The sequence below is a fragment of the Atractosteus spatula genome, chromosome 4 (assembly GCF_055471065.1).
Source record: "Atractosteus spatula isolate fAtrSpa1 chromosome 4, fAtrSpa1.hap1, whole genome shotgun sequence".
NCBI classification, from domain to species: domain Eukaryota; kingdom Metazoa; phylum Chordata; class Actinopteri; order Semionotiformes; family Lepisosteidae; genus Atractosteus; species Atractosteus spatula.
In genome coordinates this window covers 17,188,684-17,206,077 of record NC_142709.1, presented here as the reverse complement: position 1 = coordinate 17,206,077, position 17,394 = coordinate 17,188,684, and the positions used below count along the sequence as shown (strand labels likewise).

The following is a 17,394-nucleotide window of genomic DNA, read 5'->3' as shown; positions in this document are numbered from 1 at the left end:
GAGAATGGTTCTATATTTATTGGGCAGTGCTTCCCCACACTGCATGTCAAACATGTGCAAACAGGAAGTTCATGTTTTAACATCGCTTTCCATTTTGATGTATGGGTATAACCAGCTTTATTTGTTCATTTACCATAAAACGTTTTTTATCTTTTTTTTCTCCACATACTTTTAGTTTGCATAATTCAATTTGCACAAATGCTGTTTTCTCTAGTTAATTAGTAATGCTGAGAACACAAGTGGAAACCACTTTATAATGTCTTCCTGGATGACTGTTTCAAAGGCCTGATGCCCCTTATATATCAAACAAATATCACACTGCAGCAATCAATATTTTAATCTACCAAATACTAGGAACACACAGCAGGAAAAATGTATAAATGTATTATAGAATTAAGAAATGCCTTTCAATTTACAGTGTATTTGAACTAAGAAAATCCATTCCAAACATCCTGTATAGTATGCTCTCTGAAAGAAATAATAACCTTGGCTGGCTTTAGTGAGCAGGTCTGCCTTTTATTCAAAGAAAGCCTTGCACAGATCTCAGTTTTGACCACTGAAATTGTGTTTTATATGTACTGTCACTGTATTTTTCCATTGATTGTTCTTCAGGGTCAATGTTTCAAATCTTTGCACCTTTATGAAGTATTTTGCTTCAATCAAGTTTTATAGACTTCACCTACAGTACTTACAGCATGTGACCTTTGTTGCAAATAACCATGGGATGTGGAGATTTTGACATGAAAGCAGTATCTTTACTAGTTCAGCACTGTTTTCTTGCAGGGGCGATACTTCACTGGTGCTGGTGCATAGAAGAATTTAGTACAAATTAGATGCTGCTGTGCTATAATATAATATGGCCCTGGCATGTGAGCCCTGTGATGCACTGGCATCCTGTCCAGGGTGTATCCTGCTTTACTCCTGTTACCTTCCTGGGATAGGCTCCAGTTCTCCCACAACTTTATGGATAAAGTGGTTAGAAAATGAATGGAGGAATGTACAATAGAATAGGAGTAACACACTGGTGTGGTGATTCGCACTGCAGCCTCACAGGTTCCAGGTCATGCATAGTCCTTCATGGGTCTGTTTGCACACATGTATGTTTTGTAGATGCTCCTGTTTCCTCCCGTCTTCCAAAGACAGGTTGGCTAGGATAATTGGTGTCTCTGAATTGCTTCCGTGTGTATTTGTTTGGATGTACAGTATATGGATTTGAACACCCTGAGATTGTCCTATGCTGTACATTACAAGGCTATCCATAACATTGTAAAACAAAATTTCCCAAAAGCCAATTAAACTACCAGTATGTATTTTGGACTGTGGGAGAACACTGGAGCAGCTTGAGGAAGCCTACATGAACATACAGTACAAACACTATGCAGATAGCACCCCAGTATTTGAACCCAGGGCCCCAACACTGCATTGTAGCAATGCTAATCACTGCACAAACATGATTATATCGGGTCATATTTTGGGTATAAATCAATGAGAAATGTATTGGGTAAGCTTCACTTGAAAATAAGAGTTTTTTCTATTTATGATATGTATGAACAATTGTTCCTGCTGCAGTAGGGAGGGGTGGTTCACTCTCCCCCATACTTACTATTACTGAACACAAGAGTTTGGATACAACTTTCTAATATTCTGGAGGTGTCTAAATTAATAGTTGGAAATTAAATGTTAAATGAGCTCAGAATCAAAACAAACAAAATTTTGGCTCTTAAAAAATAAACATGTCAATGAAAACAGAAATTTAAATATGCTTCCACAAAGGCTTGATAAGAATCAGATTTGTGAGTGTGAGATAGTAAGAGATGACTTTGTGCGAACGCCACCATCTTGGCTCAGAACTCTTGGCCTTGAGCCAAGATGGTTGCCTGTTAATTGGGAGGACCTGCAGAATGAGACACAGGTGGTATGAATGAGTAATTAGTACTTAGAGGGAATGAAATTCCACATGAGTTATAGGAGCTGCTGGGATAGGCTCTGTGAGGAATTAACCACTCCTCTGGGCTAATTAAAAGGCTTTTAACACCAGCTAGGAGGAATATGGTTGCATTCTGTGTTTAATCTCCAGCCTGGAAGGAGGGAGAATGAGTGTTTATTGGATCGTGCTTGAATTTTGGGCCTGCAGGACTCTGCAAGCTGGGGTTGCTTGATTGAATACAGCTTTACTGAGGGGCATCATAGGCGCTGGGCAAGCAGGCAGTGAGGTTTTTTATTTTCCAGACTCAATTGGAATGAAGTGTGGTGTTGGGTGTTGAATGGTTTTGGCCAGCTGACCCAAGGCTAACTGGAGGTGTTAGGAATGAAGGCGTCAGTTGGGACATCACCTGGCAAGGTAGCAGCATATTTTCCCTGCGCAACTGAATGAGACAGGTCTAAATGAAATTGATGGAGTCCTGAGTTCTTCCTGTACCTTAACATCGGTAGACGGAATGGTAGTCTTAAAAAATCAATTGTAGTGAACCTTTGAATTTAGCAGTACAACAAAGTTCTGGACTACATTATACGGTACTATCTGGAGATCATCTCCAGCTTTGAACATGGTAACAATGAAAATGTGGAACAAAGTTGGAGACCTGCTGAGCTTGTATTTACAGTACTATGATGCTAAGGGCTCTGCATTTTTGTTCTAATTGGCATGAACTGTAGGGGGCTCTGAATTGGAACATTTCAATTAAACTGATCAGTAAGTTACTATGCAGGCTATAATTATTACTTTTTGTCTTCAGTTAGTATCTAACTGAATGTCCATGGTGATTTAAAGTTCAATTTTAATTTAATAGCTGCTTTTCATAGGTAAATACTATGGATTTATTAGGAGATCCTTCAGATGAAAAGGAACATATTGCTCTTTTGGTTTTATGTGTATGCTACATTTGTGTGTATAAATATGCTATGGAATTATAATTTGTTTGTGAATCTTCTCCATTTGAGGTACTGAGTTAGAGTAAGTTACAGGTATGTTGAACGTTGACTGACAAAGGTATGTAGTACATATTCCTTACGGAGGAGTTAGCAAAACCTGACAAAAAGCCCCACATAGTGTCCAAAAGAGTTAGCAATTTTATTTCTTCAACAGAATTATCATTAATATGGTACATGGGAATGGATTTCATTTACAAGTAAGAGCAAATTATTTTCTGCTCTATAACAGGAATATTCTGTAACCAATCTTTTCAGGACATTTCAGTTCAGCGTTATTCCTCTGACTTTTGGAATCTTAAAACTGCTTTTTCCTTGATATTCGTTTGGTCTGTGTACCAGTCTATCAAGAGCCAGCAGCATCACTGTTATGTACAGTTCCTACACACCATTGCTATAGATTGGGATGAACCTCCTGTTCCAGAACTTTCATTACATTCCTGCTGTTTGAATACAATTATTATTGGACCACAGCCACAGAACAGAGAAGAGACACTGGTCTGAAGAACTATCATAAATCAAGTTTAAAGAGTGCCAATTGTTTCTTTAATGTAACTTTACTTTTGCCTACACAATTTGTAAAAACTAGCTAATGATGGCTTGAAGGACAACAGTGTTATTGCATATCCATCTCCCAACTGATTATATAAGTCACAAGTGAAAGTAATGTGAAGTGGATTGTTTTAGGCAACAAATGTTATCAATATTTATAGTTCTGCCTTTGATTAAGTAATAGTAAAAAAAAATAAATAAAACAAAAAATCAAAATGTATTTACACCAGTTTAGAAAACGAATTCAATCAGAATAAAGTTTTACATCTTAATTTGTTTTTACTAATATAAAATACCTGTACAGGTACATAAGGTTGCTGAGCTCTATTCCATTTATCATCTAAGAGGCTAACATTTTTAAATAAGCGTAGGCAGTATAAAAAAGTATCCAAAGTTCATAGGGGCTGTATGTTTATCTTTACTTTTGAGGTGGAGGGTTTGGGAGTGAGGGTTATGCACCTGCTGTATAATCCTTACCAGTTTCTCTTTTCTAACCCAATGTTCTAGTATTCTGTACTAAGAGGACCTTCAGAGGCCCATTCTTGTGCTTTTACATAGATGTCTCCTGTTGATGCACTATACAGAAAAATGAGGGATAATAAAGAGAACTTGTATAAGATTACCCAAGATAATTGTGTTTTGTGCTGTACAGCACTGCTGCAGAAGAAGACAATATCACTTCATCATCTCTTAATTATAGTTCTGCCCTTGCGTCACTCATATTTACAATCCTCCAGAGAAACTTTAAAGTCCTGCCAGCACAGGAAGACTGTGAATGTGCAGCAATATTTCTCAGTTACTGATTTGCCTTTACAGAGTTGTACATGGTTTTGGAAGGGCATTTTTTTTTATCTCATGTTCTGAATTGTTCTAGAGAAATTCTGGTCTCGTGTCTCCAATATTATATCAGGTCATACCTGTCATATACAGTAGGTCTAATGGTCTCTTGCCTTTAAAATTAAGTTCTGCATGCTCATTATAAACAAATTAATCCGTGTATTTTTTGTTAAGACAGGGAACATTTAAACAAAAGCTAATTATGTTTTAATATTAATGTTTTAGAAATAATATGAAGCAACAAAATGTGTAGCACCCTCAATATGTTTCTACATTTTAGCCTTAAAATGGGCATTTTCTGCTTTATGGTGTTAAGCAACATTTCTAAGGTTGTGTCATGTGAATGACATATATTAAGTGCATGAATTGAACAGAAGGATAATCTTCTGTTTAATCGGAGTAATACTGTGAAATAAAAGTACCGTGATGTGATACGGATTAGGTGTAGCATTAATTTTTCAGAAAGTCTCGTTGTCTTTTTGTTATCTCGTAAGAGTATTTAGTAGTTATTTGTGGATTTAACAGATTAGGCTTAATTTTTGAGAGTAGAAAAAAAAACATTTCTAATAAGGCATACATTTATTAGTGAACTTAGTCCTAGATTAAAGAAACTCTAGCACCTGCTATTGCTGACAGTCTTAGGTTTTGTGACAGACAACAGCCCTGTGAGGATTAGATTATTTCCTGTGTGAATTCAATCTCATAGCGCATTACAGAGGAGACATGCTGTGCTTCTGCTGTGGAGGAAGCTCCCTGCTAGTGGGTTAGGACACACAGGCACACACACCACAGGTTTCTCTGTTTCACTTGCTCACTGTTGGAACTCAGTCCCTGACTTTTACCATCAACCCTTAGAAGGGTTCTGCCTTTGTATCAGTTTAACAGTATCAAGTGCTTTGCACACAAATCAGTTACAAACACCAAAGACAGCATGAGAGGTGGGTGAGCCATGAGCTCGGTGCAAATGGGGAAAATGCTAGTTACTGGCATTTCCCATCCCTGTGGGGACATGATTTGTTGTCCTCTACCCTCATGGCAGGTGTTCTGTTCATGTAGGGAGCATCTAGTTTACTCTTTAGCAGTCAACATACAAAATTATTACAAATATTACTAATAATTAAGTTCCAAAGAAACATAATCTTATAGGTGAGTATTTCTTATAGGACAGAATGTTGCATATTTGATCAAATGCTATTGATCTACTGAAGCCTCTGTTCGTTTGGTTTGTTGAATCCACTTTGATGACAAAAGGACTTTTATCATTGTTTAACACTCCACTACATGACACTGCAGAGATATTTTCCCATCTGTAGTCAATCAATGATTATTGATCAAATACAAAGTAGATACTATTGGGAATGGCCAGTTGATGCATTAGTAGGTATAAGTGTAATATGAATTGGCATCAATAGTCTTCTAATTTTTCCTGACCTTTTTTTCTGATTACATTGAGGGTGTAACTTTTTTTAGTCAGAAATGTCTTGTTTACAGCCAGGAAAGGACTTTTTACTTGACATTAAAAGTGCTTTTACTGTTATCTTTAAATAGCATGAACTTTATAGATGTTCTACCATTTCTATCAGGGAGCGAGTCATGATGGTATCACTTTAATAAATCAATTGCTAAAGGAAAAGAATTGGTGTAAAACAAATGCTCTGCTCTGCTTTCTTTCACAGATCAACCAAAACACATCCTGGCCCTGTTGTGCATTTAAGTGACAGCCCAAGGGATGAAGGAAAGGTAAGTACAAAATACCAGTCTAAAAACATAGATACTGTAACTTCATCAGGAAACACTCTAGCATTTAAACAAAATACAAGCAATGTTACTTATTTATTAAACATATTCCACTTAGTACAGTACAACATGTGTGAAATGTTTTGTACTATGTTTTTCAATAGAACTACTTGAAAAAGGTTTAGCCCCGATTAATGGCTAAATGACACCATTCATTTATGCATGTGTGTGTGAGAAACTTTTTCAGCCACACTGAAAACAGTGTTTTTATGCATTAAGACACTTTATATTTCATCTCCTGTACAGTATATGTGTATAAGTTCTATACAGGTATAGGACTTTGGGCAGAAAAGAGACCAAAAAGTTTCAAATATCTAGTTAGTTAAGAATATGGGCATATTAGAAACCTGATTATTCACATTACAAAAGAAAGGATATAATAATTAGAAACAAATCAGTCTGTGATCTTTCAACATCACTGTGTGAGGTGGCAAATCATATCAACTTGAAGTTAGAAATAATTCAGAAGAGATTAGTATGTCCGATTTTAATAGTAAAATTAAAATAAGATTTATTTACATGGGGAACTGTGATAATGATCCACACACTACCTTTGCCTGATTTGTCACAGTTTTATACCAATACTTTGAATCAAGTACATCAAACATACAATGTACTATTGCCGAAAATTCTACAGGAACTCATAGTTCTCTTACTCCACTCCACACTGTGCCTCAGTTGTTGACATTGCTCCCATCCATTGCATTAAGACACTTGTTTTAGAGTTAACAGGGAAGAGTGCTATTATAATCATTTTAAATAATAAAAATAATGCTTAGTAGGGGTTTGAAAAAAATATTGTGATTCTTTAAGATCACATACTGTATACTGTTCTTATTCACACTTTTATACTTCTTGCAAATATGGCAATAGCATTTGAGTAAACCACTCAAAGATGATCCAACCCTCTTGCATGGTGTTTTCCAGCCTTTTCTCTACTTTTAAGCCCATTCCTCTTATTTCCACTGAATTAGGCAAGGCCAAACTCTAAACTTCAAAGGTTTCCAAAGAGCACATTTTGTCTGTATAGTGAGCTACTGTATAGTCTGCACTAGAAAATAGTAGAGGGAGAATATCTATTAAGCTTAAAAGTTAAGGTGAAATAATTATAAAATGAAAGGCGGGTTAAAATTTAACAAACCTTCATCTGTCTGGTGCTAGTTCAATAGTTAGTTTGTCCATAAGAGGACTCTATATACAAACTGATAGAGCAAAAAAAAAAATATTGAGCAGAAAAATTCCAAGTTGAATAAAAAATAAAGAAATACAGAATATACTGTTTCACAGAATCTTAACTACGCAAAACGTTGGATGGGCTCACCATATTTAAAAGATTGGACATTATATAGCGGAAATTATATTCCATGTGAATCTCCTTTCCTTGCCATGGAGTGGAAGGAAGCCTGAGTGCCATATTACAGTAGATACTGGCTTAAGCTCAGCTTTGTTCAGAAGCTGACAACTGCCTTTAAATTCTTTGAGCTTTATGCTCCATTCCAACAGAGCTCTGCGAATTAAGCCTAGTTTCCTTCCACTTGACAGCTTTATTCACCAGCCTGTCCAATCCAATAAAGGATTGTATGATCTGCACTTCCACTGTGATGGCTCACCATAAAGTGATTTTACTTGTCAGGATCTACAGTAGTTCTTTGCATCTTGTCTCCACTGTGCTTTTCCTGTTTTATATCGGTACATGATGAAAGTGCTACCGCTTCCTTTAGAGCATGGTCCCAATCAGAATTTGACAATCTCCCCGTCTCTTCTCACATAACCCTTGTGTGCGCTTTGCCTCTGTGGGTCCTGTTCCGTCTGTCCTGATCTGCATTTTCCCACCCAAAGTAACTATACAGCATGTGGCAGTTTATTTAAAATCAATATATGAATCTTAAGAACAGCAAGAATAAAAATTCATATTAACATGCTGCTCAAGAATATCCGAAGCGATACTGTACAAACTACAGCATGCCTCTTGGGCCATCTAGCTCATTTGGTTGCTAGCAGGTAATTACAGCCTGGATTTCATAGCAGCTGTTACCCAGGTCAGCTGTAACAGAAAGGTGGAGCAGTTTGCTCCCCTTGTCCATGACTTTTTGAGTAGAGAATTGTCTCCTGTATGCCTCCCAGGCTTTAATTTCCTCTTGTGATGTGCGGACCTACTTTTATTGTCAAACTTAATTTAATCTCTTGGCTTGACTTCTTCTCTTTCTTCATAATATTTACAATTAATATGAAACGTGTACACTTCACAGCTATTTCAATTACACGTGGTACAAGTCACAGTAGGAGAGGAAAAATGCCAACAGAGCATTATAGCAACAGTGGAAACAATTGTGAGAAGTAGGATAATGTACTTATTATTAGTATTATTTATTTGTTTAGCCATTATCCAGGGCAACTTACAAGATATACAGTACTACTTGATAAGAATAGAAATCTACGTAAAGAAGCAGAAAACAGCGAGGCAGACACTTGCCATACAGTAAGCGAAGTGCCTGTGCAGAGCAGAATTAATACAATGTCTACTGAGCAGTAAACAGTGTAGGTAAGGAAACATTGACTACAGTAAGAAGGATAAAACAAAACCAAACATAAGGCAATGTGATCCATTGATGAGGGTACTGTAGTGGTTTTGTAAGTAAGTGGGATTTAAAATTACAAGAGAATCAGATTTTGAACATATACTTATTCACAGTAAAATATTTAATCAGACCCCATAAAATTCAAAATTCAAAAGGCTTGCTCACAGTGGGGAAAAAAAATATTTTCCAGTACGGTGGAAATTTGCACATGGAGAAAGATAAAGACTATCTCTCATAAATGCATTATATTACAGCCCTTCAACCATTGTCTTGTTTTAGCAATTTCCGAGTCAACATTTTGTTTGCAGAACATTCAGAACTCGCATACTTTTACTTTATGCTCTTGCCTGGATTTAAAAATAAATCCTACTCTGTTAACAGACTTAATACATTTGTAGCATACAGAGAGTAATTATTTCCCAAATCTCAACTTAATCCTGCTTTACAGACAGAATGTGTCCTACAAATACATACTGAGGGAATTTTAATATACCTGTTTTATACAATCCCCTTGAACCTCTAGTTGAAATAATAAACTACCTTTTCAAGACTTGCCCATCTTTTTACTATTTATTATTGCCTGCATAATGAGCATCACTAAAAATTTCTAACTATTCATGTACGATTTTAGAATACAGCATGTGGAAAAACAAAATACTATACAAGTTTTGGATAATGCTGAAATGTTTTAAAGTCATTTTGGTTAATAACAGGCCGTGACATGTTAAAGTGACTCTGCCTGTTGTATAACTTCTGAATGACTTCATCTGTACAGAGTTGATTGAGAGCCGGTGGTGAGTTGATTTAACCCATTAAATGCCAAGCCTGGTTCATAAATTAAAAACTGACAAAGTAATCAATATGTCCGCTCCTCAAGTGAGCATCATCATTGCCATCATCAAATGGAACCTGAATGAAGACATACCCTGCTGCTTACAGCTCAATGTCTATGGTGCTCACAGCCAATTTTTACCTGACTTTACAGCCGCACTTGTTGCGGGGGAATACAAGATGCAAAATCTTACTGAGACCACGTCACCATCCAAGTGTAGATCTCTGGTCACCAGTGTCTGTTCACCTGTTTCCAATGATGTCCCTTTATGTTCAATTACAAACAGATGTGCACGGCTTTTTGAATATTTTATTCTAAACTTGAATGTTCAATGGACACTTTAATGAGTACAATAAATGAAAGTGCATTTATAATCAAGCAGGTTAAATTGCTTCACTATAAAACCAGAATAATGTTATTTTCCCAATACCTTGGAAGGCACGATATCTAGTCAACCTCTTATTATAGAAATAAATGCTTTGTATACCTTATTTTCCTGGGAATTGTAAATGCTTGGACATAATGAGGAACTTAATTTATGTCTCTTGGTGCTGTGTTGTAAAAATATTTCAATTTCATTGTTGTCAGACCACCAGCAACGTGAGGTATTAGACAGCAATGAGGAGTACTGGCACAGTCTAAAAGATGGGTGGTTGTACACTGTTTTTATAGAGTATTGTATGCATCAACAACTGATTTAGATGCATAGGACTTACAGTACAGCTAGGAGGTTGGGGTTCAAATCTTGCATGGGGACTTGCTGTTCCTAGGTACTTCAATCAAGCTGCTCTACTACAATGCCAGGCTGTTTAAATAATAAAATATTGTATTTAGAAACATACAATTAGTTGATTTAGACAAAAGAATTAGCTATATGTGTTAGCAATACTAGTAGACATTTTGGAATATAACTTCATAATATATTAAGTGCAAGCTCCATTAGTGCAGTAAACTTACTTTGTTTTATCATGTACCAGATTATTTTCTTTGAGGTAAAAAGATTAATGTACTCTGATAAAATTAAGTCCCCATTCTAGTTTATTTTATGTATTGATTAGATTAATTCATCCTTCTTATTATACAGTACATGTTCAAAATCACACCTTTAACACTGTTCGTTAAAATAATATTAAGATGAATTCTTCTTCACAATGGAACATAGGAGCATACTGCTGTATATCTGCTAAAAAATCCATAGTAAAGCTTGCATAGAGTGGATTGTGAGCAAGGCAATTTATTTTTACTCATGACTATTCTCAGATTATGTGAAATAAATATTGTACCACAAAACCCATAACAGGTCCCATGGACATCCTGCAGTCTTCCTATAATATTTACCCCATACCCCAAGAGTCATTGACCAGATTGTTCAACCCTGTATTGGACTGTATTGGAATGAAAATAGAAGTTGGGTTTCACTTTAGATTAATATATTGTTACAAATGGGGACTTAAGAAAATAGAAAAATAAAGCAAAATAAGCAGTTATAAATAAGCAAAATAATTTTAAAAATGTAGATATGTTGAAGATGTATTGAGTGGTTTGTATGGTTTGAATTCTGGTACAGCTCTGGTGAAAGAGGCAAACATGTATTAACGATACAATAACACAACTAGATATACAATATTACACAACATAAAACGTAATACTATTTACTCGCTGTTTAAGTCTCCATTCTGAACAAAACACAGAACAACTTAGAGCTAAATCTCACATCCTTTAAATCTGGATGCCAGTGAATCCAAAGTGAATTTGAATCCACCTCCCTATTCTAAAAATGCATCACCAACTAGGGGAGAACATTTTTAGCCTGAGGATTCCTTTACAAAGGAAAGCAATTTCCTTCAATAGCAGGACAGCAAGTTCTCTTAAATAAGGTTCAAATACCTTTCTAGAACCTGGTGTTTAAGAAGGATGAGAAAAAGGTCCTCTCTCCTGGCACACTACTTATTTCTCCCTCTCTATTGCTTTCCTTGTTTTCATGTTTTCCTTTCTCTATTTCTTTGGCTGTCTCTCCTGTATGTTCCTATTGTGTCTTTCTAGGTGCTGAATGTTTACTCTTATTATGATTAACTAGAGCAAATCGCTGGAAATTTTCCTCTGATTCTCTGTTTACTCATTTTGCATTTAAGTAAACTACCTGTTATGTTTAGCTACGCCAGGAGCCACAAATGGTAATTGGTTGAGTATGCTGTGAATTTTAAAGCCCGTTTTTAATTGTGATCTAATTTTATTAACATCTTTATCTTTCTAATGTGCAGTTGCTGATTGGTTTTGAAAGCGGAACAGTGGTGCTTTGGGACCTCAGAGTTAAAAAAGCAGACTTCCGAATATACTACGATGAGGTGAGAAACGCATCTTCTTCTTCGTTACAATGCAGTTGTTCCTAATGTTTGAACTGTTCACTAGTCTATTTGTTTTTGAGAGCAGGAGCTCAGTGAATATTTTGAGGAAATGGGCCCTCCTGTGAAAATGGGCCCAGCAGATAAAATGAACAGTGGTTGTATAGTACCTTATGTTGTAACAGAAGAGTTCTTGCTCTAGGATGGGAGTGAAAACAAATAGGCCTTATTATATGCATACAAGGAACACTTCAATAGTAGGGATGTTCAGAGAATACAAAGCAAGCAGTTTCCTTTATACAGCTCCATAAAAGGAAAGCTCAATAAAGTAATGTCAAGATTTCCATGGTTACAAGAAATTTGACAGGGTGTATGGCTAAGATCATGTTACAGAAAAATCAGCTATTAAGAGAAGTTTGTAGTTGGCTGTCTGGCCAGACTTCCAGAGATCACGGTGCCTTCCCTCCTTTACAGCCTTGAGATAAGCTTAACTTTCAAAGATAAACAAAATTCCATAGGACTAACAAGTAGTTTCATCACTTGCAAAAGAATTAATACCCTTCCAATGGAATCAATTTTGTGATGCTTACATGCAGTATTTTTTAAACCTAATATTTTGTTCAAAACCAGAGTGATCAAACTGAAAACCTTTAAGAATTAAATGCATTACACTGCATGTCCACAAAAACTAAGAAAAAAGTTAAAATGTAATGCCGTGACCAGTTACTGCTGCAAGAGTGGTGACGCATCAGAGCCCAAGCACAAGTAACCCCAGAGTGGCAGAACACTCAAGAAGACCTGACTGGGGGCTAGGATACTCCAGGAGAAAGGGAAAATGATAACGGAAAGGTATGATTAATTACTGGCCGACGGGGCTTAAACAGCCCAGGCTGGTCAGTAATGAGAAGGGAAAGAACAGAACTGGCTGAAGGAGCAGGGAAGGCCACAGCCAGTCAGCAAGCAAAGAAACCAAGTGTAGCACAATGGTCTGGCACATGGCCTGACATGGCAAAGTGCCAGCCCCAGATTAGACTGCTCATCCCAGCCCACTGACCGGAATTTGGGACCCTCAGCTCTGGGACAGAATCGGCTACAGAGCCCCCAGAAGGAAAGAGAGCCACACAGATCTGGGAGGCAGCTTCCAAGAAACCAGGGGTGCAGGCCAGCTAACCCATGAGCTGATGAGTGGGACAGAAAAAGATGTCTCTTCAGGGTACAGCTGTACTTGTCCCCATGGGTTTTACTGAGAGGGAGGGTCTCACTGAAATGGCAAGGCAGGAAACCCCCACACAGTGGTCCAGTCAGAAGCCCCGAGAGCTGGTGATTAAAGGCCCATGCCCTTATGGAGGTCTCCTCAAAGACCAGGCCAGGCATGCTCTGTCTCCCAGATTCACTCTGTGACTGAAGTCCACTGGGGAAGACATCTGCACAAGGGCAGCCCTGGAGTCCTGGGTTTTGGATGGAACCATGGGGATGGGAGACCACCAGTGAAGAAGTCCAGGTAGTCCAGGGCGGAGATCTAGGAGTCTTCATGCAGTCCAGGTCAGAGGCTGCGGCACAAAGTGACGTCCAGGTGTGTAGTGAAGTGGAATGGAAATGAAGATGCAGAGCTGCTCAGGGAGAGCCCTGAGGTCTTGGATGACAGAAGCTGCCTCCTGGATGTGGGACAAAACCACAGGGAAGTGTCCAGCAGAGAAGAGTCCAGGAATCCAAGGACCGAGGACAAGAGCCTCCATACAGTCCGATCCTGAAGATGCGGTGATGAGTGAATCCTGGAGTGGGCTGGGACACAAACTGAGAGGCAGACCTGCACAGGGAAGAGCCCTTGGGTTTTGGATGGAGGGAGCAAGAGGTGAGTAGTCGGAATTGAGAGGGCAGCCTCGGCTATGGAACAGGATCCAGTGCCGAGCTCCCAGGAAAAAAAAGGAGGATCCTCGGGTATCTTGGTCTTGGAACGTTGGGATGCTCGGCAACATGCCAAGCCCTGAGGGAGAAGGGGAATTCAACTTCAGAGTGAAATCCTGGTGTTGAGAACCACAGACAAGGGTGCAGACGGACTTTGGGATCCATAGTGAGATGATCACCCAGAGAGGCTGCTGAGGAGAAGAACTGAAGATCAAACGAGACAACAGGAATGTAAGGCACATACCAGACAGCTAAGATTCTTATTGGCTGCTTACCATTCAGAGCTCAGGCTGAGCCCTACAGACCTAATAGCATTGGTTTGATTCAGAAGAAATCATAAGACTGACTGGGTTCCTACAAGTGGCCGCATGTAATTGGCTGAGTACAGGATTCTGCCAGATTTCCTCAGTTTCTATGACTTTTCAGATGCTGGCAGGTCTGCACTGCTTTCAGTAAGAAACGCAGCTCCTAGCTTCTTAAGCTATCTTCTGCAAGGTATTTGTGAGCTTGTATCGTGTCAAATGATGAATGGCTCTGTAAATTGGCGAGTTAGTGAAGCATGTCTTTGTCTTTTCTGAGTGGTAAAGGAATTATAAAGATGTTTCATATCCAATTGGCAATTTCAGATGAAGCTGGTGTGAAATTGGTAAAAACTAAGATTTGGTGTAAAAATTGTTGATTCTAAACTACAGAAATGCAACACTATTGCAACACACACAATATTATGCAAAACTAACTTTTTCTAGCAAATAAATAATAAATACTAACAAATGTTGCAAATGATTCAAAAACAGTCTAAAAATTCAGTTTTGGAATAAATTATTAAAATGCATATAATTAAGGTTTGTATAGTGTCAGGGTCTTTTAGCATTAAACCGTTTTTTATGAATAAAAGGACTTTGACAGATTAATTCCACGTCTGTTTCCTTAGGCTTACTCATCTTTGTTCAGTCATCCTGAATTTTTGTACAGATTGTATTGCTTATGGAAAAAAAGTTGTAAGAGGCCGTTTTATATTATCATGAAAATAGAATGTAATAAATCGCCTACAGATAAATAATACCTGCCAAATACGTTTAACCATGTTTATTTTCTGTACAAGGGCAACTCTTACTACAGCAATTCATCCATATTTAACAATTCCTAATCTCTAAGAACATGTGTGCCTCACTCATTGCAAGAACCTTTCATCTGTGCCTTTAGAGAAATTTTCTCTACTGGAAATGTCAGGTCGTATTAGGATATCTGTACAGAAATGTTCACTTCATTTGAACCAAATGCAATTTTTACGAACAACAATGTTTTGTGATCTGAGTGAAATCACACTGCGTTCTAATTTGTTATTTAAAGGTTGCATCAAGTAATTTTCATTTAAACTCAAATTCTATTTTTAAATGTTTGCACTCCAGAAAAATTAATGGAAATTTGTAATTGACTCCTGTGAGTGTTACGGCCAGCGTAATATAAATACATATTGGCCCACATTAATGCTATTCACAAACAGGAGCACATCCACACTACTATAATTTAAAATAATCATTCTATTAAAACGTTATGACAAAGAATCTTCCAGTTGACTTACTCTTTTTTGTTCTGTATATTTTAAGAACCATGGTGTCTCTGAATCGTTTAATGTAATACAAAATGATTATCAAGGAAATCTGTCCTAAGGTCTGCCAATCTTCAAACAGAAGACACACTGAAAAGATGCACAAACTAAATTATTTCTGTATTCATGTATATAGGAAGCAGGCTGTAATGGGTTTTTCAAATAAAACTTTAAAATCAGGAAAATATTTTATTAGTTGTCTTAATTAAAAAAACACATTCTTGCATTAATACTTTTATCAATACTGTGTTCTGAAGGGCACTTCTGATAACAGATTAGAATCAGTTCATATTTAAATATACACAAATACATAAAGTAAATTAACATGCTAAATGGAAGACTTAGATGTTATGCATTTGATGTGTGGGATGTGACTTTCCCATTGAGAGGTAGTAAGAGATCTTTTTTTCGTGAAAAAAGACCCCATTTGGCTCAAATTTCAGGCACAATGGTCTGGTCTTGGGCCAAGATGGCCACATGTTAAATGGGAAAAAACGACAAAATGAGGCATAGCTGGTCAGAATGATGAATAGTGATTATTAAACTAAAGACTAAGTATTTTGCAACAATTCTTAACCTGTGTTAGTCAGGGTGAATGCCCCTTTGCCTCAATTAATGAAGACAGTGAAGATTTAGTGGGTAGTGTGCTTAGAGCCAAGAGCAACATTGCAGGAAGAGGACAGTACAGTCCTCCCTGAGAGGTCACCAATGAGGAAGAGCTAGCATCCCTAAGGTCTAAAAGATGGAGACAGATAAACTGGATTTTTTTTTAATTGTCAAAACCAAAACCAATTGTCAAAAAGCTTTTCTGATTTGAAATCAACAAGAGTCAAACAAAGTCAGCCACTAATTTTAAATAGAACTCTTGCTTCAACATTCAGAAACATGTCTCTCTCATTAATAGACTGGACCTCAGGTTTATTAAGGTCCAGAATTGGAAAGTTACTGTAAGTAATCAGGCATGTTCCTTTGTGAAACACTTCAGCCTTGCCTTCAAATCTTTTATCTTGCCTATATTTTTTACCCTTGTAATTTTGAGTTTCATAAATAATGGTAGCACTTCATTGTAGATAATGCTTTTTAAAAAGGTGCAATATTAGGCTTCCACACTAGGTTGCACAGATGCAGGAAATACAGATTTAAGTAGTCATAAGCTGACAGGTTCAATATGATGACAAATGGGAATTTGGGATCAAGTTTGTGGGAAAATTAATTTTGACTGGAATAAAAATATAATTGCTTGTCAATCAGGTGTCCATTCTGTTCTGTAAGTATATAATTTATTTAAAGGCACTTTATATTGTGAAAATAATCTTCTCACAGTGAGCAACAAGGTAAATATGGCGTAGTTTTTTTTTCAGTTGAACATAAAATACATTCTGCACAGGTCACCACCAGCTTTATATGGAAGGGCAGTCAGTATACTTTTCTATCCTAAACACATTTCATTGGAATGGACTAAATCTGAAAAGGGCATAGAAGGGTAACAAATGAGTTGCCTTCATATCTTTCAGACAATGAAACATAACAAATACCCCTTGATGTTATTCTGAGGCTTGCAGTGCTGTTGCTCTACTGCTTATGCAAAAGAAAAATCGACTGCGAAATTGAGTTACCTGGGGCATTTACCAAATACTAGGTTTCATATAGATATTAAAAAAGGAATAGCAATAAGAACCTAAAATGATTGCTAAAAAATGCAAGCAAAAAATATTCAGGACCTTCGATGGACCTACAGTATATCAGAAAAATATGGATTAAGAGTTTGCCAGTGAATTGTGAATGAAATGCGTTTCCTACAGTGCATCATTCTGCTTGTCTATTGTCTACTGTTATATTCCATTGTAAACGGATTTCAATTTTATGTAATACAATTGTTAAATATCATGGTATTTTTTTAATTTAGTTGGTGCTCAGGTTAGGATTAAAGTGATGAAGTTGTTTGTCATATTCAAAAATTGTTAAAAGGTTTTATAGTGCATGTAATTTCCTAATTTTGAGGTAAACCATGTT

At 37.0% G+C, this 17,394-nt stretch overlaps 1 protein-coding gene across 1 annotated transcript in view; it reads left to right on the top strand.

Annotated features, from left to right (window-relative positions):
- Positions 1-17,394, top strand: part of stxbp5l (syntaxin binding protein 5L) — a 261,129-nt gene that overhangs the window by 168,406 nt on the left and 75,329 nt on the right. Inside the window, exons 6-7 of the mRNA XM_088914500.1 lie at positions 5,994-6,057; positions 11,787-11,870. Coding sequence (XP_088770626.1) covers positions 5,994-6,057; positions 11,787-11,870 — 148 coding nt within the window. The remainder of the gene's footprint in view (positions 1-5,993; positions 6,058-11,786; positions 11,871-17,394) is intronic.